Source organism: Coenobita brevimanus, chromosome 47, assembly GCF_032717465.1.
Source record: "Coenobita brevimanus isolate Jiangsu-jjx chromosome 47, ASM3271746v2, whole genome shotgun sequence".
NCBI classification, from domain to species: domain Eukaryota; kingdom Metazoa; phylum Arthropoda; class Malacostraca; order Decapoda; family Coenobitidae; genus Coenobita; species Coenobita brevimanus.
In genome coordinates this window covers 30,189,300-30,210,839 of record NC_137000.1, presented here as the reverse complement: position 1 = coordinate 30,210,839, position 21,540 = coordinate 30,189,300, and the positions used below count along the sequence as shown (strand labels likewise).

Sequence of the window (21,540 nt, the reverse complement as noted above, 5' to 3'; positions counted from 1 at the left end):
TCTGCACCTAATCCCTGTGAGATTACCTTTTTTTTTATCATATTTTTCTCATACCCTACAAGATTTTTTTTTTTTTTACTTCTGATTTCTCACTGTGGAAATTATTACTTGTGGAATTTTTTAGAAGTCCTGATTTTGCCTCAGCCATTTAATTAGTCACTAAGGAGTAAATTTTTTGTTGTTTTCCATTATGTTAGTAACCTTCCATCTGTCTCTTATCGCAGTCACCTGTAATTAAGTCATTGTTTTTAATTTATATCATGCCAGAAGTTAAAGCAGTTGTTCTCTTTTCAGCCGTGCATCTGACGCTCAACTGCAAGGTTAGTGAGCTCCTTGGTTAATCATCATCATCATCATCATCATCACTACCATAACCATCACCACCATCTTGACTCTTGCTTCCCACTACAAAATGGTTAGGTGTATTAAACCTTTCCCATCATCCTACAGATACACCTTCTACACCCCATCTACAAGACAGAAGGGAGGTCAACCAGGTCACTTCTCTACAGGTACATGCCATTCACCAGGTAATCAGCATCGTGAGCATAAGGTGAACGCGCGCCCCTGTGTCTCCTGAGTCGTCTTCTTACACCCCGAAGACGACACCCCACCAGGACCACCAACAGGGCCGTGATACACACACCTGTAGAGGACAAACCAATTACCTTTAAGCCTATCTACCTGATGACATGTTAGTTACCTGAGATGGGTATGATTATCTGATATTGGCTAAAATTAAGACATGCCTGGAGTGAAAAGGTTAGCAAAAGTATTTCCAACCCCAATATCCCGAGGACATAATTACTACGTGTGCTGAATGTAATCCTTTGTCATTACACGGAAAATAAGAGGAGATACCTGGCTGAAGGGGTTAAGTATCAAGGAGATGTTACCGTATAATGTACAGTATTTAAAGTACACCATACTGAAACGAAGCTAAAGCAGAACGTGTAACATTATTGTACATTTTTTATACTCAGTTCCTTAGACTCTATCGTGGCAAAGATGCAGTTCAAATATAAGTACTCGTAGATGTGGGTGTTCTGCAGTGAATCACCAGTTAACTTCCACGCAATTGGTCCACGCAGAAACTCTCTTCCTTCGCTTTACGCTGCTCACATTTATAGTCCCTTACAGTCAGATTTCCACTACTCTCAATCTTGACTAATACTTATGCCATACCTAAATCTCATCCCCACACATTAACGTGGGCAGTTACACACCAAATCCTCTTCCTCCATATTCAGTCCTCCTCTCTATAGCAAGACCTTCCTCACACCTGTTGCATTATTTTCCTGAACCACTATATTCTCCACATCTTATAACACGCCCTGAAGGCACTATTATTAGAATGAAATGTGGCTACAAACTTGGTAACTACCCATACAGTTACGTGTACTATCAAATCTCTTCACCAAAAACCTCAGGTACAAGTTAGCAGAGTCCAAATCCCAACTCCTATTTTCCCCACATCTGCTGGAAACTACTGGGAAGAAATGAACAGGTTTTGGTACCTGATTCAGCTTCCAGCTCACAGGAAACACTAACTGTACAATGATTAACCCAGTTCTTTAATATCGTTTACTCCTGGTACAAAAAACAAGCCATTGCATCCCTCACAAACCCTGTACTATGTATTTCACTTCGTCCTCTCATCACAAACCCTCAATATTTCTTTGGAATGAGTTCATCACTTTAACCAATTAAATCAGACCTTATCGTTCCCCTCAATACCTGCCATTAGGAGGTGTTTTTGGAACCTGTGCCAAATTTACCATCCAAAACTTTCCATTCGTGCATCACCTGCCAGCCCATTTCAAGTAATTTGTTCTTCTCCATCGTTCATTAACAAAGTCTCTCATCATTCCTTCAGTCAGTGCTCCTTCCTTATCTTACACATGCAACACATTTCCACTGATTCACTTTATTCCCTCTCATTTTTAGTCTTTGGAGCCATCATATCATACTTAACTTGAATATATACCCTCTCTTCCTCTTATTTTACTTACTTCTTGCTCACCTCTCACACTCCACAGCCACAGGATCTTACGTAGCTTTACTGAACCCTGGGCAGACGCAGGATTTAGGTCAGAGGCTATCGTTACATTTTTTGGATACAGTTTTAAGGATGTAGAGGTTCCTGGCAGTTCCATCCTCACTCTTATGGTTGGAGTTTATGATATGGAGGAAGTAGATGAGTGACTTTATTTCTCTCCATAAATCCAGTAACACCTGCTGTAAGTATGGACAGACACACGAAAGGAGGAAGAGGAGCTGAGAGTGTGTAATAATCTCATTGGAATTTAACACTGTGTATTTTCTAGATAGATTTAAGTGCAAGGTCTAAAAGTGCAAGGTTTGTTGCTAATTACCAAGCTTGTAGCCACACATCACTCATACGGCAATACTTCGAAGGGCAAGTAGTAACAATCCTTATTTCGTTAATGATAAATCCATTAACCACCACCACCATCATCATCATCTCTAATGTCTTGCTCCTTCCTTGGAAAACCCTAGCAGTGAATAAGCATGACAGAACTGCCTCCTGGTACACTCCACACACCTTTCTCAGGTACTCATCTTCCTCTTACCTCATCAAAATTCAATTCCATTCTTTTCTTCCATACTACATACGACATATCTCGTCCAGCATTACCTGACCCTCTTTGGTACCCTGTCTATGTGCATTTTATAAAAATACCCATAATGTGATTACTATGAAATGATAAAATTTGTATGTCCCACATCAATGCCACATCCCCATCCACCCTATTCCCCTAACGCTGTCGTTTTTTCTGCTTTGGAATTCTGTGTCAAATGTGGCTATTGCTGCTTCTTCCTTGTCCTATACTCCCACACTGTGCTGGTCTGTCCATACACTTTGCACTTCCACATTCGCCCCCCTCGCCACCCTGCTGTACCCCTGCTCACCCATGGCCAAAGCCAGTATGGCCCCTGAGGCTTGGGCGTCTTGTTCCCTGGCCTCCACCTCCAGCTCCTCCAGGTTGACTTCTAGCCTGGCCAGGGAGGCATGTGCAACAGCCTTCACAGGATGGCGGGGATCGTCTACTGCCTGCTGACCACCCGCTGACCCTGTGCTGGCATCAGTTCCAGCAGCTTTGCTGTTGATGCTGTTGTTGCTGCTGCTGTTCTGTCCCCCTAAATAAAAATAGATAAATAAATAAATAAAACTATGAGATAAAGGAATAATATACATGTATGGTCAAATCTGAGTTAACATTTACATGGTTTATATCATGATCAATATGGAAACTTTAATCAAGATAACTCTCAGTCACATAGTTGCGTAACTTACCCTGATACAGCTATTATTCTTAGGGGGAATCAGTACTATGCAGGTCACAAAAAAGGGAGATGATAATGTGGCTTAATGTGCCTTATTTACTACACACACACACACACACACACACACACACACACACTTCACAACTCATAGCCATAATCATAACCATAACCTCCCTCCCCTGCTCCCTCTCTCCCTGGCCCCACACCCGGTACCTGAAGGCGGCGTGGCAGGGGTGACAGGAAGGGGGGCACTGACAGACGGGGAGGAAGCAGGGGGTGAAATATCAGCAGAACCTCGTGCATTTGTACCCCCTGTCATGCCCAGCTGAAATATAGAATGAAAAGTAGAGGTTAGGAGGAGATGTGTCATGTTAAAAAACGTGTGAAATGAAGTCTGGAGTGTTCTTAGACATGAATAATACTTTGAAGGAAGGGGAGCTCTGAAAAATGGGATGTTATGTACACTTAAGCACTCATAATAAAACTCTAGAATGAAAAGAAACTATTAGGGAGAAATCAGAGAAGAAATTACTGTATCAGAAGACTGTGAAACGTCTTGGGATGCTTTGGCCATGTGAAGTACACAGAGAATGATGTAATAGCTATGACAGTGTGTGAGTGAGGTGGACGGGGAGACCGAAGATGAGATAGAGGGATGGATGGAGAGGTATAAGAGTGAGGGTTGATGGACAAATTAACTGATTGTAATAAAAGATCTTGGCAGCGTAACAACAAAGGTTAATATTGCCGTAGACCAATACTAAAATAGTTATATATCTTTGCGCAGTTACTTCATCAATATCTTTTATCAGAACTTCTTTCTTGCATTCACTCCAGCAACGTCTTTTTCTTCCACTGTTCCTTCAGCCTCCACATCCTACCAAGCTGTGCCTTTCCCACTGTAGCTGCTTTTTCTTCACCTGATAGAGCTGGTCCATTCCCCAGACATTAATACTAAGTTGTGGGTGTATGCATTTCGATGAGCCTAAGTTATATGATAGGAAAGAGTCAAACTTACCCTCCAATCTGACTGGCATAGACTGAGCTGAAAGGGGTTGTGGGTCTTCGTCAGGTTAGAGTCAATGAGTTATTGTTTATACTCATACAACGTTATATATTGATATAGCTTAGCATCCTGGACAAATACACCTTCTATGCACTTCACAGATTTTCCACATTAATTTACTTCCAATTCGCTGACCCTTATTCCATCACTATATTGTACTCATATTCCTCTGTGCTTTGTTTTTCAGCTTCTCCAGGTCCAGTCATTCACTCTGCGTACTCCTCTTGCCTCTTCTTCTCCAGTCTCCTTGAAATTTCACCTTGCACGCCAGAATCATATGAACAAAACACACGCTACACTATCCTCTGGCCTCTCTCGTGTCAATAACGCCGCAAATATCCCTCTAAACTACAAGCACATTATCAGTCAGGCTTTTTCATCATGCTCTCCAACTATTTTTATGGATTTTGTGTTTGAAAAATTAATTACTGATGCCTATCTTTACACACGTCCTTGGTTCGCCTCCTGTTATCACCCTCCATCTGCACTATAAATGAAACCACTACATCAATCACAAGACATCAACAACTCTCCCATTAAGGTATCCCATCCTTTATAGAGTAAATTAATGGGATTCAACCTCTCTACCGTTATCTGCAATGTGTAAAATCCTACCCACAAAGATCTTCAACCCTTTATAATCCACAATAAGGTTAAGCAAACTTTGGACTGTTGATAAGGGATGTTCCTTGATCGGTGGAGGGGCAGTAATAAGTCTTAGTTATACACCTATTGCACTTATCCCTCTTTATCCCCCCCAAAAAAAAAAAAAAACAATCCTTCAATGTCTTCTGTACCATTGATTTAGTTATTTTTGATCAATCATTTTGGAACCCCCTTTTATTTAATGGATAACTCTACAGTAGATTAATTTAGAGAGAGAGAGAGCGGTAAGCTGTTGGAAGGTCAAGAGAGGCGAATCAGCAGCCAGGCTTGGAACCAAATACATCTTCTACTTAATATACATATACCAAGTTTCATAATTTCCAAGTTTCACAGACGACTAGAAGCGAAGCACGGCCAGTCTAGGGGAACTACTGAAGTTTCATCTATACCTGCTTTTCTTCTCTACTAAGACAGAATAAACGGAACTATAGTATTTTCACCTGAACCTGGCCTAGATTTTCGTCCTTGTGGAGCTTATTTCACTTATGTCGAGAGAGAGAGAGAGAGAGAGAGAGACGGAGGGAGGGAGGGATTGAAAAAAGACAATACATACTACGGCTCTACATCCTTTCCATTGCATTCTTCGTGATTAGCACCATGTTTTAGTGTCACTCTATTTTTATAACTCAGCATTCAAGATGAAGAGATGGCGATTTAGGCCAGGTTTGAGTAAATGTAGTACAGATGTATTGCAGTTTGCTTGTTTTACGTGACCCTTTGTACTGAGAAATGAGACACACGAATTTTACAGCTAATCACAACAGTCCCCAGTTTAGCAAATACACTTAATATCTTTATAATTAACCCCTTTCACTATGATTTCTTAGTTACATCCTTGCTATTCCCGGGCGAGATTATTAAGCATTTGTAGAGCATCGTATTAGTGAAAGGGTTAATGGGGGCTGTAGCTAATCTCTCCATTTCGCAAAGTCTCTCCTGGGCTGAATGATATCGTCTGAAGCAAGCAAGAATAAATTGAAAAAAGCATCATCGTCCTGAAGGGGTTAATACACAGGCTGAGTTCTAAAAGATTTTATTCATTTATTTGTCTATTTATTTATTTATTTGTTTATTTATTGCAAGGAATGACAGAAATAGATATCAAACTATGCTCCAATACCTAAGTCCTTTACCCAGGGGCAACGCCTTAGCCCTTATCGACAAAAAGGGACACAGCGTAAAACTCAAAAAAATTAAAAAAGGGAATAATGTATGACGATGTTACTAGCTGCGTGGTTTAGTATTATTTTTCCCTGCTGTTAAATATTATGTAGCGACCTCTCCTGTTCTCACCTCTGTATTCTGAGCACCAACTGGGCTACTGGGCTGGTGGCTGAGACCTGGGTGCTGTTGCATGTATTGCCCCTCTTGTTGCTGCACCATGCCCTGCTGTTGATGCTGTTGCTGCTGTTGTTGCAAAGTGCTGGGGTGAACATGGTGTAGGTCTTGCATCTGCTGGTGTAGCTGCTGTGGGCTGTGTTGGGAGTTGTAGTTTGATCCATCCATCCACACAGGCTGTAAGGAAAAGGGATGTTTAATAGTAAAAAGTTCGTGTATGAGAATAACCAATAAGTGTTCGCGGAACAGGAATGTTTAATAGTAAAAAATTCTTACATGAGAATAACTAGTAATTGTTTGTGAAATGCGAAAATTCAAGGCTGATACTTACCACTGTACTGGAAATCTACAGCATCAGTACGGGTAGCCTGGCATACGATAAACAAGTCATCTTCTCAGTGTCATAATACAGCACTCTACGTTACTACAGCAAATACTGTATGATGCCTTAATTATACAGATTACTCTTTCCCTCATAGTTGTCCATATTTCCAAGTGGTAACCTGCTGTTTTTCTCACTCCAACCAGTGTGTGTGGCAGGGGAGACTATTTCAGTTTTTGCCAATAGAAAAAAAAAAAAATGAGTCGTAAGAAGTCGGGGTATGGAGGTTGGTGACGCCAGGGAACTGACAGGGGATCGAGCTGGTTTTAAGACCTGGGAATGCTGTTGATTAGTTCTCCCTCTATCAAGTTTTTCTCCTTCAAAAGGCCCTACCTCACCTCATCCCTGGATGGGGAAAAAGGACTCAGGTGATGATGATGATAATGATGATGATGATAATGAACCCCTTGTCTAGCTTCCCGGGATGAAGGAGAACATGAAATGAGGAGTCCAAATGAGGAGGATGCTCAGCAGTGACGTCAGTGATAAACCCCTGGCTACCACAGAACTGTGTACACTGCTCTTGTCCCCCAGCAGATGTTTTTGTAGACTTAAATCCGCCATGGTTCCCAGATGGCAGCCATTTGCAAGCGAACGGCTTAAGAACTCTCCTTATCACCTTGTCGGCATTGAGCCTAAGTAATTGGTGTCTCTTGTGTCAGCTGAACTGGATACCCATGGGCAAGTATCTACTGCATCCATCTACTCCACAGCAAACGGTGTAATGTTAATCCCAGGTTCACATCTCGGTGACCCTTCGACCTATGAAGGACATATCAGGTTTTAGTTCCCAGTATGCTGAGTCTTGCAAACAAACTTTATTTTTTTTATTATGCTAACGTAAAATCTCAAGGCCCCCTAAAAAAAAACTTAGAGTTTTCCTAATTAATCTTTCTTCTGAGATCTTTTGCCCCACGCCGTCAACAGCATCAGCATCAACAGAATTAGTCCAGTGCAGAATAATGACCTCTTCTTTTTAGCCTGTTACATTCAGCCCCATCAGGTTTGTGAATGCCATCCCTTGATCTTGTTCTCAGTCTGCATTTTTCTTTGACTCCATCTCTGGGTTTCCACTCTGATACCCTGATTGTCTGTTATCCGTTCTACAGAAGATATAACCGATTCTTTTTCGCTTTTGTTTTTAACTGTAGATTACACTTTCAATTTCCGTCTGTTTCTCTAACCAAAAAGTTCTGTTCCAAGTCTCCATGTACATCAAGTATTACACTCTCAATCCTTCTTAGACCACGTAAGTTTGCATTCCAAAGATTTTTATCCATGACTCCGCGATTTTCATTTTGATCTTTGTGTCGTCGTCGTCGTCGTTGTTGTTGTTGTTATTGCAGCCCCAGACAGCTAGACTCATAGGAACGTGAACCCGGTGGACTACAGGAAACCGGCCACTTCAACCGGGCACCTCCAGAGATCTGCTGAGGTTAAGTTAATGGACTGCTTGTGTTGAGACAGTGACGTGCATGAGGTGAGTGGGTGTATTGTGATTTGGGGCGCTTCGTTGCAGTGAGGGTACAGTGAAATGATTATAAGTTGTAGTTTGTGTTGGTACTGAAGCAGGAGAGGGTGATGGTCCCAGTAGGCTGGCTAGGGGCAATCGTGTCTCTCTGGGTTGTGCAATGTCTGTTGTGTGGATGTCTGGTGGTGGTTCATGAAAGACATAATTAAGCTGAACGCTGTGGATGACCGAGATGGCTATAGGTTTATGTATTTTTGAAGCTTGGTGGACGGAGAGGAGAAGGAGGAGGAGGAGGGTTGTTACTGATGCAATCTATCTAGTGTTGGGAAGTTATTTTTTTTTTCTTTGTGATGTAATATAAAGGTATATGGGTGGGGTGGTTGAAAGCTGAAGCGATGAATTAAGTGCCTCTCATATTCGTGTGATCCGTGATTGGGAGTATTTTTTTTTCCTTGATGCAAGTGTTTTGTATCTGTGGTCTTTGTGCTTCCTGCTGCTTTGGTTTTGTGTTTTTTTAATGCGTTTCCATGTTTGTGGCCGTTAAGGTATGGGTCCACCTTGATCTCATGAAATTCACTATCGTTCTAATGAAGTGTTCGTAGAAATTTAATTACCAGTACATAATTTTTGTTTTTTCATTTTCCTTTGTAGATAAGCCACAACTGCACCCGAAGTGTTTTCTGCCATGGGGATTCTCTCCCCTTAATGTACCTCAGTCTTCTGGCTTCCCATGTAGCATTATGGACTACAGAGGTTTTGCTTCTAAGTTCCATCTAATTACATGGTAGTTCACAGAGAATGGAAATACATTGTCCATTCCTAAAACTGTCCTTCAAGGTTTTCATATAAAAGTAGGTGGTCAGCTTGACTCACTTCAGTAATTGCAGCTTTGTGGCCTCTCTCAGGAAGAAGAATATCTTGAGATGTAAAAACTGTCCAAAACCATAATACATAGTAACCACGGGTGATTTTGGAACAGTGCTTGTAAAGAGTGTCTGTGAAATTCATGGTAGGTAAATGTGTAGCTCAGTTCTGGAGCATTCATAGTGTGTTTGTAGAAAGTGTCTCAGAGAACCACAAAATGGGCGGCAATGTGGTGTTTGTGGTACGTCAGTTAAACAAAGGTGAAAGGTAAATGGAATAAGTGAGGCAAAAATATGAACCTAAGATGACAGGCCAGAACCAAATTAGCTTAACCTGTATTTTCATTATGCAATATTTATAAATCTGCACATCAAGCACAAGTCCAGGCACCAATATTGCATGAATGTTGCAGCCTGATTTTGCAGTACAATACAGTACATCCTCATCAACTTTAGCTGATACTTGAAACTTTGAAAATAAAAAGCATTTAACTAAAGCACTATCAGGTTGTCATGCACCATAGAAACTGAGTCCAGTAGATTCTGTACGGTGCATAGAACGAAAATTCTTAATAGTATTTTAGTTGCTGAAAACTTTCGATCATGTAATCTTGAGCAAAAATTTCAGGTTTGTCATCTGTATACTACCAATTAGTGTTGAATTTAAATGTTAAAAAATACTTGTTGAAAATGAAGCTTCGACAAACCCAAAATTCATTACCGAGGTATATGCTGTTACTAGCCTGTTGCTGTTGTGGCTGCTGCTGTTGCTGTTGGGGTGGCAGGGGTGGGAGGTAGGGCTGAGGGTAGTGCTGCTGGGGCTGCTGCTGGGGGCCATATTCAGGATAGCGGTAGGGTTGCTGGGGTCGAGGGTCATTTCCCAGATACTCCCCTGCTCGGCCACTTCCATCACCTGCACAAAAATAAAGCACGTCATAACTCACAGTTTATTTAATGAAGTTGTAATTCAACATGGACTAACCTATTATTAATTGATTTAAGATTATTATCTCTTTAATCTGGCGGCAGACCGGTTAGCGCAGCTACTACGAAGCTACCGGCCCGGTAGTGCCAGGGTTCGAATGCTGGTGGCAGCAGCTGGCGCCATTCGACACGAGTGCTTGTGGGATGTAGATAAAGTGGCGGGTTTTAAGACAAAGCCCTCTCTTTGTGAGCCCTAGGAATGTAGCGCCCAGGTGGCTGCTTTCTTTTGTCGAGCCATCCCATGGCCCTGGGTGACGTAATTTATTCGGCAGACCCTCTCCTGGCACCATCTGAGGACTGTCAACCTCGGGTATTTGCTTGCGCCCAAATGACTTAAATTTCACGTTAGTATGAGTGGCTGGATGAGGGAGCGCAAAGGCAGGTCGGAAGGGCGGGACATCCAGGAGGATAGTATGAGGCGTTACATTCCTAAGGCTTGCAAATAGAGGGTTTTATTCTAAACCCTGCAAATATACAAGACTCGGAGGAATGTAGTGTCCTGGTAATTATGAATACCACCTGCAAGAGGGGGCTCACACAAACTCAGGGTCAATTATGGTGCCTCGCTGCCATGCAACCCTTGGGGGAAAAAAAAGCCAAAGTAACCAAGTATGTAGGGACGTGCGCTATGAGTGAAAAAGAGGAGGGCACGAAATAAAGTGACGATTCTCTACTTTTGTTGTATTCACTATGATAACATATAAGGATAAAAAAAAAAATGTACCTCAGGATTACATTGTACAGGAATTCTGATACATTACAGATATGCTGCGAGGCTTCATTTGCAAAGTTACAAATACCGAGGCTGACCTGAGACCTTTATTCAATCTTCCCTTCGGGCCCTCAGGTTCTTAGTATGGTATTGTAATAAACTTAAATGATATGATTTTCGAGATATTTAGATAGAAAACCCAGAAATTAAGGCTTCAACCTGAGTCAAAGAGCTTGAACTGTGACTAAGGGCGTTTCCTTTAGTCTGTTTAAGCTCCCTTCCCACATTTTACTGGGAGAGAGTTCTAGGAAAAGACTGGGATTCCAACTTTATTATCTGATATATACTCGAATAAGTTGAACATAAATAGCACCTTGAGAATCATATTACATCAAAAGTATATATGTCTGGGATCAATGAGTCTTTATCCATGATGGGGTGAATCTACTCCTATACAGGTTTTTACTGATAATTAGGGGTTTAAATAAAATGTTAAAAAAGGCGTGTGGTGAGGATCAGAGGTAAGTATTAGGCTCTCTGTTGAAAAGCAATAGAGAATATGAACGGAGGTGAACTTCATATCGTGGGCTTTTGGAGCGGCAGCAGGATCAGCCAGACCTAATATAGTACACATCAACTTGAAATCTGAACTACAGAATATTGTTTAATAGAACAGGACCAAAATCCACAATGCACCAGAGTTTAAGGGTTGATCTGGAAATAGGTGAGTATGAAAGGCCTGAAGTGGGTAAGGAGGATGATGGTTTTGTTCCATTTTTCAGGGTACAAATTTTGAAAGTGTTTCCTCTGAAAGATTCTCATTAGTTTTTACGAATGAATCTTGGGGTTAGGAAAATTGTGACGGCAGACTTGTGTAATTTAAATTTAGTGACTCTGTGTTTCATCAAGTGTACTTCTGAAATGCATGCGCCTGGCGATAGAGCTGCCAGGGAAAGTACTCTATACAGGAGCCACAAGTAATGCTAGATGGGTGGGTGTGGTGGGACTGGAAGTCTGTGCATATCCAGGACCCGTTGCGGGACCATTGAGGTGTCGGGTTCAGAACTCATGATTTTACTCGTAGTTGTAAAGAATCCTCTGCGTAATGGACATGTTACATCAGGGACTGCCACATCGAAAGCCAATTGCAGTGGGTCTTTCCAGGCAGCATAGTGTGTAAATATAGTGCCTAGACAAAACATCTCATAAAAGGATAAGGGAGTGACACAATCTAAGAATACACGGGTGGAGATAGGTGAGGAATCTGAATTTTGGAGACTGCAGATGAAGGATTTCCAACAGGATTCATAGGTGTAGCTTATGAAGGTTGGAGGCCTTTCAGATGGACTCGTGTGACTGTCGGAGTGGGTTTTTGGATGTGTATTACGTACAAATATCAGACGTGTAAACTAGAGGAAGCAGTGGGGTATCCAGTTGGTGAAACAGAAAAGGGAAGACTCCATGCACCACCACTGCAGGTCTGTAGCTCAAAACTGGTTTGACCACAGCGGTGTAATAAATAGTGTATGATTTCGAAACTGCCTTAATTTGTACTACTCTGAGCAAAATTTGGTTATTCGGCTGGAAAAAAAAAAATAGATTTCCATCTGCTGCAGCTAAAAGTGAACGTGTTTAGGACTCCTGCTGGAATTTCTGAATCCTTGACAATTATGCTGGAGTTTTGGCATTGCTGGATGAGACAAAAGAACTAACTGTGGATGTGGTTTGTGCTGGCAGAGTTTCTAATGCCTAGTGAGTTACAGACCACTCAGTTACTGATGACTTATTCCTTGACAAAGCATCCGCCCATATGTTGGCCTTCCCAGATAAATGAACTCCCAGAACGTGAATGTTTAATGTCTGAACCTGACTGAACAAGTTCTGCAGCGAGGACAGCCTTGGACCTTGAGAATCCCCGTTTGTGTTACTTGAGAATCCATCAGGAATATTAATGATCATCCTTGAAGGTGTCGGCCGTGGGTCTGGTTGAAAATCTCTGCCACTATCAGTTCACTGACATTTATGTATAGTTTTCTGCCGCGTTGGGTTCAACGACCCCTATCTTGATGCCCCTCTAGATATTGGAATCCCCAGCCCAAATCTAAGGCATCCATGAGAATTGCCAGATAGGGAGTGGGATGGACCCATGGGACTACCGTGCCCCATAGAGCTGGCTTCAACCACAGCTCTGATACGTCGTGGAAGCCTTGGGTGTGAGGGACAGGTGTGACTCCCTGATGGTGTCGGAACAAAGAACTGCAGGTTAAGATCAATCGGTGGTGGAGTAACCGACCTAAATAGAGGCCTTCTAATGAACAGATGGCCATTCGGAGTATCACGAGACAAGACACGCATCTTCAGATACTACCTCGAGGCGGGTGAGAGATTGTGAATGTTGAATACCAGACTATTCCGAGCCACTGGAGCGGTTGGGATTGTCTGAGTGAAATTTGGTGATACTGATCAGAACAGCCCAACTCTGCTCCAATAGCTTCCACCTTCTCTAATGACTGAGAACACTATAGCTCCATCAGTGCTACACCTGCCAGCCATCGAGATATGCTAATACATTAAAATCGTGCCCTTGTACTGATTGTTCTCAGAATCAAATCACTCAACCTTGGCTAACCTTTAACACTTCCAATAAGTCCGATTCAAATAAGATCAAAAATGAACTTACACACACACACACACACACACACACACACACACAGAAATCCACCGACCTGGGGTGTATGGTTGGACAGGCCAAGGGGGACGCTGGTTGGGGCTGTAGTAGGAAGGCGGGCGGCTGCGATCCCCGTACACCGACGCCTCCTCCATGGGCCTGCCGGAGTGGGGAACAATATAGAGGCTTTGTTTACCAGTCGGGCGTATAGGGAACAAAATAGCATCACAAGCACTCAAAGGATCTTATTCTCGTCAGCTTAGAAGACTATTATTACTGAGGGTACGTTAATATCCCCACTATTTCATACAATCCACCTCAGTATTAAAGGACTGTGGTAAAAACAACAAAGATTATCAATGGGTAATAAAAATGATAAACAGGTGCTAGAATGCCATATCTAAGTCCTTGATAATACGCACCTAACATAAACCGTAAAGATAACAGGATTATTATAAGTTATCGGTTACACAAACAAGTGAGATCCACATACTGTACTTAAGACAATTATTTGCAAAAGCCGATGAATTTTTGTTTTTACATTAAGGTCCTCACTACATATTCTTCCAGCATAAGAGAGTACATTCTAGGCAACACATCCCTGGTGAAACATTTAGTAAGATGGCTTGATATAGTCCCAACCTAATATTGTAATAAATAACATGATGAGAAATAGAAAAGCGAAGAAGTATGAGGAGGGAATTTTCCTCATTTTTTGCAGTTTCATCTGGATTCACATCCTGCAGTACTAATCTCACTGACAAGACAGTTTTAACCTACCTGCACTGATTAGGCACTACATAATTCTAACACTATCATGGAACTTTATTTTTTTACCTTGAATTTAAGAATGACTTAAAATCGATCCAAATATCCTCGACTTTAAATAGATGGGCATGAAAGAACCCAAGACTTATTTAGGCGTTTGTTTAGGGCTACGCGATCGATTGTTTACATTACATAGATACCTAGATAAATAACTGACATTTCTAGAATCTAAAAATTAGCTGTAAGTGATGCAATTTGTCACTTATGTCCCGGTAGAGCTTCAGCATTTTTTTTTTTTTTTTTTTTTTGAAGTAACATGGAAGCAAGTGATTAAGCTAGTAAGTTAGTGAATAAACTTGTCAGTAAAAGAAACTCGGGTGGCTGGTGACGGTATTGGGGAGAGGGGTGAACAACAGGCACTCCATTCTTAGTTCACATGGTATACAGACTAAATAGACTCACCAATACATATTTAGTTTTCTGTAAAAGAATTATAGTAGAAAACGAACATATTCAAGTCAATCTCATGTAAATATAATACATTGTTGCTCTGGGACAGTAGAAAATTATAGGCGTGGCCCGATTTCGCACTATATCAGGAGGTCGGAGTTGTTCAGAGGAGACAATGGTAAGATGAGTAAGACTATCAATATCTCAGCATCCCTCTCCCCTCTGTCTATAACTCCTTCCAGGACGTCACTACCCTCTACGTCCACCTCCTCCCCGGGCCTGATCTTGGTATCCTCACTAGGGGCCCAAGGGGAAAGGGGTAGGTGAGCGGCATCCCCATTGTTCGTGCATATTTCCTGTTGTATATTCGCTCTCTTCTTGACTATCGCACCATCCCTCTCTCCCTGGATCCCGTCAGTATCCGCGCTGACCTTGCCACACCCATCCCTTCTGACCCTCTGCTGCATGAACTCACCCACAACCAACTCTGCTATCCATCATACACCTTCTGCCACTTCTGCTGACCGTTCACCTATCCCTCGTCAGCTCTCCTTTACCTCAACTCAGCAACCCATACCTAACCTACCCTTCCTGTTCATGTTCATACTGACGGTTCTGTCGGTATTAAGAAGACAGGATAGGCCTATATAGATGCTAGCCAGACCTAACCAGTGGAACCCAAATGAACTCGATCCCCTGGCCCTTTCAGTCCAATGACGTATTTTTATATTAGATTCTAAATACGAACCAACGACTTAAGCAAACTGAGAATGACGTTTTGCTGTGAGGGGAATAATAAAGACTACATTTAATTTCTGTAATTCCAAAAGCGACTCCTAAATTAATGAAACTGCATAACTGTACCAAGAGCAAATAAATAAATAAAATAAAGTAAAATAAATAAAATAAAACAGCCTTACGTTGAGAGGAGTTAAAACACCAAGAGAAGTATATAAGGTATTCATAAACTTTTTCAGACTCAAGCTGTGTTTAAGTTTGCTTGTGTATGTGTTTGCCTTCACCCATACAGCTACTGAGCACTTCACAATTAAATACAAGTATGAATTAAAGCGAAAAAAGGCGAAAAACAAAAGGATCAGTGACTGGTTTTGCCTAGCTTTTCGTCCTTCTGCAGCTGATTTCACGTAGCTCAGTGGCAGAAAAAGACAGTACTACGGCTCTGCATCTTTTCCACAGCACTCCCTCACGACTAGCATCATATTCTACTGATAATCTATTGCTACAACTCAGCATTCAAGGCGGAGGGATGGCAATTTTAGGCCAAGTTAGAGTAAAAGAGGTACTATGGAGACCTGTGCACAGTGAAACAGGTTCGATCTTTAGAGAGAGAGAGAGAGAGAGAGAGAGAGATACTAAACGATCAACTCACCCTCCAGACTGTTGGTAGGAGCCATAATTTTCTAAGATGGTGGGTCTGTTTCTGAAGATTCTCCCGTCGTACACTGTGCAGGGGGTAAGGAGAAATTATTAAGAGAAATGAATACCTTGGTGTGATTCAGGAGAGAGAGAGAGAGAGAGAGAGAGAGAGAGAGAGAGAGAGAGAGATTTGCTAACGGTCTTGCACATAACCATTTCAACTCATTTTACATCTTTTTCTTACTCTCTCCAGACGATTTTATTCAGCTCAAGAAAACGACATGGCAGTAAAGGGGTAAATGAAGTTCGTTTCTCTCTCCTACGATGAATAAAATCGTCTGAAAGGAACGAAAAAATACTAAAAAAAAAAAAAAAATGCGTCACAAATTAGAAGGGGTTGGAGCGGAAGAATGCGCACAACAAGAACAGTAAGGAGGAAAAGGAAAATGCGTACAACAAAAACAATACGGAGGATGAAATGAGGACGGGGTTATAAGAGGAAGAAGGAAATAGAGGCGGTTGTTAATGATTAGGGACAAAATATAGCTCATTCACTCTAATTTGACCCATATTTTCCTCATTTTGCATCTTATTTCCCGTAGCTCACTGACAGTAAAAGATAATACTACGGCTTTACATCTCTTCCATTGCACTTCTTCGTGACTAGCACCATATTCAAGCAGTCATTTCTTGTAGCTCAATATTCAAGAGGGAGAGATGGCAATTCTAGGCCAAGATAGCGTGAACAGGGTATAGGACTGTGGAAGATGATGAGGGTTGTGCGTGGAGAGATGTGCAGGTGATGTGTAATTATAAATGTCTTGAATCGTAGGAAAACAGATCTCGTCCTCAAACTTCGTCTTTCTTAGTTCTCTCTCTCTCTCTCTCTCTCTCTCTCTCTCTCTCTCTCTCTCACACACACACACACACACACACACACACACACAAACAAACAACCCCCACACGAACAACTTCCCCCCCCCCCCACATACACACCTGGGTTAACTTCTCTGGGTGGCTGCTGTTTGTCCCAGGGCGCGTCCCCCCCTTGGCCTCCGCCCCCCACCGGCCCCCCGTCAACCCCGGGGGGCATATCTCCCATGTGACGGCCCCCACCACCATTGTCGGGGGTACCTGTGGAGAAACATTATTATTATTATTATTATTATTATTATTATCACTATTACTATTATTGTTATTATTATCATTATTATCCTCATCATTATTATCATCAGTGTTGTTATTGTTGTTATTTCTCCTGCTTTTGTTGTTGGAATAATAATGAAAATAATAATAATAATAATAATAATGATAATAATAATGATAATAATAGTAATAATAAAGATAGTAATAATAATAATAATAATAATAATAATAATGATAATAATAGTAATAATAAATATAATAATATTAATAATAATAATAATAATAATAATAATAAAATCAAACCGTCACCCTATTAGCCTGAAGACGCATTTTTTACCTCATTCTTCTTGCTGCCAGACGATTTTCCAGCCTAGAACAGGACTCTATCAGTGAAGGGTTAATGCAGCTCTAAAAATCCCTCCTAATCTACAAAGAAAACCGTCTTAAGGCACCAAGTATATTATGGAAAGTCCTTCACTCTATATAGTGAACGTTTATGGGCATGCACTGAAAAAAAAAAAAAAAAAAAAAGTAATGAAGTGATGAATGTACTCAATTTTGGGGAGAGAGAGAGAGAGAGAGAGAGAGAGAGAGAGAGAGAGAGAGAGCTAACTCACCCGTAGGACACCCCAGCTTCGGGTCCTCATCACTGCTGTCATTACACTGAGGAATGCCATCACAGGCGTTGTAGATGGCAATGCACTCCCCGCTGTGACACTCAAACTGCCACCGACTGCACTTACGGGCTGTGGAAGAGAAGAGCACAGAGTTTTAGAGTTACCGGGAGTGTGAGGACAAGAAATTATTAGAGCCATCCAGAGTCCAAGGACAGATTTCTAGAGTTACACAGAGATCAATGGATTTACAGACCACACACTCAAACTACCACCAACTACGCTTCATTTCCCGACTGCATAGGACATGAACATTGATTTTTAGAGCGTATAGGGAGAGTTATATAGAGTTGATTTTTAGAGCGTATAGGGAGAGTTATATAGAGTTTCATATAATTCCAGACCACATACTCTGTCATCTACGACCTTTACGAGTTGCACAAGACAAGGCCACTGGTTTTAAGAGCTATAATGAGTGCCACTGATTTACAAACCACACAGATCTTATGGTGCTTTACTGGTGGCTCGACTTTTAAAAATAAATTGAAAGACTTAGTAAATAATGTTGAAGAATTGTGGAGGAGAACAGGAGAGCATAGCGAAAGAGAGAGAGAGAGAGAGAGTGCGAGTAAATAGCTGGGTAGAGAGGCAGTTGAGATTGATTGACAGGCAGATAGATAGTTCGATACAGATAAAGAGTGACTGATGGATATAGAGTAAAATTTAGCTGCTATAGATTGTGAGTGTGTGTGTGTGTGTGTGTGTGTGTGTGTGTGTGTGTGTGTGTGTGTGAGAGAGAGAGAGAGAGAGAGAGAGAGAGAGAAATTTGTCCCCCATTAAGCTCAAGAAACAAGACGCTTCGGACAAACAAAACAGATAAAAGCACGAGGGAAACATAATCATCCTGCAGCAATCGCTGACCACACAAAAAAAAGAAAAGAAAATTATGGAATGTCAACGGTAAGGACTTTTGCGGCTTAAATTAAACAGTATATTTATCCTGACCTTGTATGAACATCCCACTAGCACAGCCAATCTCCCAGGAATCAGAAAAAAGAAAAAAGGTATTCGTTCTTCTTGCCTCCAACACACTAACACACCTCAGTCACTAGCTTGTTCCGACACTGATCTGAAATTCTGAGTCTTGAACCACCCCACCGTCCTTTTCCCCCCCGTCGAAGCTCCGTGGTACGAGGAAATGAACCTTAAAGCGCAGGATTCAAGAGGCAATGAACCCTGAAACGCGGGATTCGAACCTTCCCCCCGCGAGTCAAATGGGGATCACGGGCCATGGGCAGTTCAGTAGACGAGTGTTGAAAAGTTAGCCTTGTTAGCGACTTGTGTAGATTTTACCACTATATAAGTTCAGATCATGGAACTTTTTTATTGCTCTATATACAGTATCGCTTAGTTTCCTGCATGTGAGTGAATAAACTGCACAAAAATTCAGAGAATCGTTGTCATTACCTGGAATACAAACATATAAACATAAAAACTAGCTTAACGAACCGTCTAGGAGATACTAAGCTCATTGAAAACAGTTTTATTCCAAGCAGCTTCCGTTCGTGTGTCTCAGTGATTCGTTCAGTGTGTCATTCCTGGGGCGGAACCATACGACACCAACGTATCACGCGTGGCAGGTGTGAGATAGAGAATCTGGCAACTCGACCCTTATATTTATCTCTATAATCATGCGTCTTCGAAAAAGTGCCATCATTTGCAATACTATTCTCGGATTAAAGTAAGTGTTAGGTAATTATTTTCACGTGAATTTGGTGAATCTAATAAAGCCTTGAGAAAACTAACATTGACTATTTTCAGATATTTATAACTTCATGTATTGGACTCTATTTGCATCTTACTGTATTTGGGATAACCGCATACGCCCCCCTGAGCATTCGTTCATATCTCGGGACTTCAGTAGAAAAATAGGCTTCAATATCCCACTGCAAACCAGGGAAGGGAAAGTAGTAACATGTCCTGGAATTACTGTCATGTACTGGGTCTTAAAGGAAAAGATGATATTCCGACACCCTTCGAATATTCATGTAAGGTCGTTCAGGTTCGATTGTGTTCGTCAAATCAGCCGCGCATGCCCACTGCCCACGTTCGCTAGTGTTTGTCCACGTTCTTAACTCCACCAGAACAGATAAATTGATGAGAGGCTGACCATGATGAGGAGAGTCCGGCTCGTCTGTTCATGTTGTCTTGTGATCGGTTTGATGGAAATAGTTGATACTCTGCTTATATTCCTCACTCTTTTTCCTCATCCCATCCTTCCCAGTCTTGCTCTTTACACACAGCTTCCTCTATAATCTCATCTTTCCTCACAGATTTCTCTCTTTATATCATTTGCATTTCTCACTTTCTCGTCTTTCACATCTTCCTTTCAGCCCCATCAAGGTAGACACAAGCATCCTGGCCATTACCCCTCATTATCCCATCTTTCTTTTTGTAGTGGCCTTTTATTTCTTTTTACTTCTCACAGTTCCCATAATCCGATCGTCCCATCTCTCCATCTAAGCATTTGACACTTTATTCTGGAAGTCTTTACCCTCCTTTTTTCTTACTATTTATATTTCTCACTTCCTATGTAATTTCAACTACTTTCTAAACTCATCCGAACTTTTTACACCCTCTAGGGGGACAGATAACTAGTCATTTATTTTCCCGGTTTCCTTTTCACCCCACTTACATTCCTCACTTTCTCCGTATTTCCACCTTCCCTTAACTTCATCGTACGTCTTTCTACTGTCCATGAAGACACACCATTCCCATTTCTAACCTGTTTTCTTTCCTACTCCCATTTTTTTCACACAGATTTCCCTTTCATCCTGTTTATATTTCTCAGCCACTTTCACCTTAATCCCATCTTCCTCATAGCCCCACCCAAGCTCCTAATACAACTGAAAGAGACATAAATTTCCTGGCACATTTTCTCTCCCACTCCCTTCTTTCTTCCAAGGTTTCGTTTCCATCCCACATACATAAATAATTCTCACTTTTTCCATACTCCCCCCTTTCTTTCACTTTCACTGTAGCATCGAGAGAGGCATAACCTTCCTTTTCTCTTATTCTAGTTACATATCTCATTTTCTCCGTTGCTCTTCATTTCCTTCTTTACACTCCAGCATCTAAGGAGGCAAATTTTCCTTTTCTCATTTCATTTTTATATCTCACTTTCTCCCCCATTCCATCTTTCCATCAGCCCCATCAAAAGAGAGAGAGAGAGAGAGAGAGAGAGAGAGAGAGAGAGAGAGAGAGGGGGGGGCTTCCTAACTCATCCCCTTCCCCTATCTTTTTTTCTCTTCACTGTCTCCCAGATTTCCTTTTCATTCAGTTGATATTCCTCACTTTCACCCCAGTCCCATCCTCCCCACGGTCTCATCCTCGTTCTCCATACCATCCACGGAGACACAGGCTTCCTCCCCATTGTTCCACGGCCCTACAGGTGGACAGGTTAATTACACACCCCTAATACACCTGGATAATTGCCCAGGTGGAAAATGTGCCTTCTTGAGCTCTGACGAGGACGTGGTTGGAGGACGCCCAAACCAGGAAACAAACTCTTTCTGTGTTTTTTTCCGGGTCTAATCTTGCATACTTGACTATCAGTGTGTGTGTGTGTGTGTGTGTGTGTGTGTGTGTGTGTGTGTGTGTGTGTGTGTGTGTGTGTGAGAGAGAGAGAGAGAGAACAGATGGTGGTGTCTTGCTGTGGGCTGGCCA

At 41.7% G+C, this 21,540-nt stretch overlaps 1 protein-coding gene across 1 annotated transcript in view; it reads right to left on the bottom strand.

Annotated features, from left to right (window-relative positions):
- Positions 1–291: 291 nt before the first annotated feature.
- The window catches only part of LOC145399137 (uncharacterized), a 178,945-nt gene continuing 157,696 nt past the window's right edge, over positions 292–21,540 (bottom strand). The window contains exons 4-13 of the mRNA XM_080271875.1: positions 17,818–17,946; positions 17,051–17,188; positions 16,068–16,140; positions 13,518–13,618; positions 9,817–10,008; positions 8,011–8,147; positions 6,335–6,556; positions 3,523–3,634; positions 2,935–3,162; positions 292–646 (exon numbers count right to left, since the gene is read on the bottom strand). Coding sequence (XP_080128001.1) covers positions 507–646; positions 2,935–3,162; positions 3,523–3,634; positions 6,335–6,556; positions 8,011–8,147; positions 9,817–10,008; positions 13,518–13,618; positions 16,068–16,140; positions 17,051–17,188; positions 17,818–17,946 — 1,472 coding nt within the window. The 3' untranslated portion in view covers positions 292–506. The remainder of the gene's footprint in view (positions 647–2,934; positions 3,163–3,522; positions 3,635–6,334; positions 6,557–8,010; positions 8,148–9,816; positions 10,009–13,517; positions 13,619–16,067; positions 16,141–17,050; positions 17,189–17,817; positions 17,947–21,540) is intronic.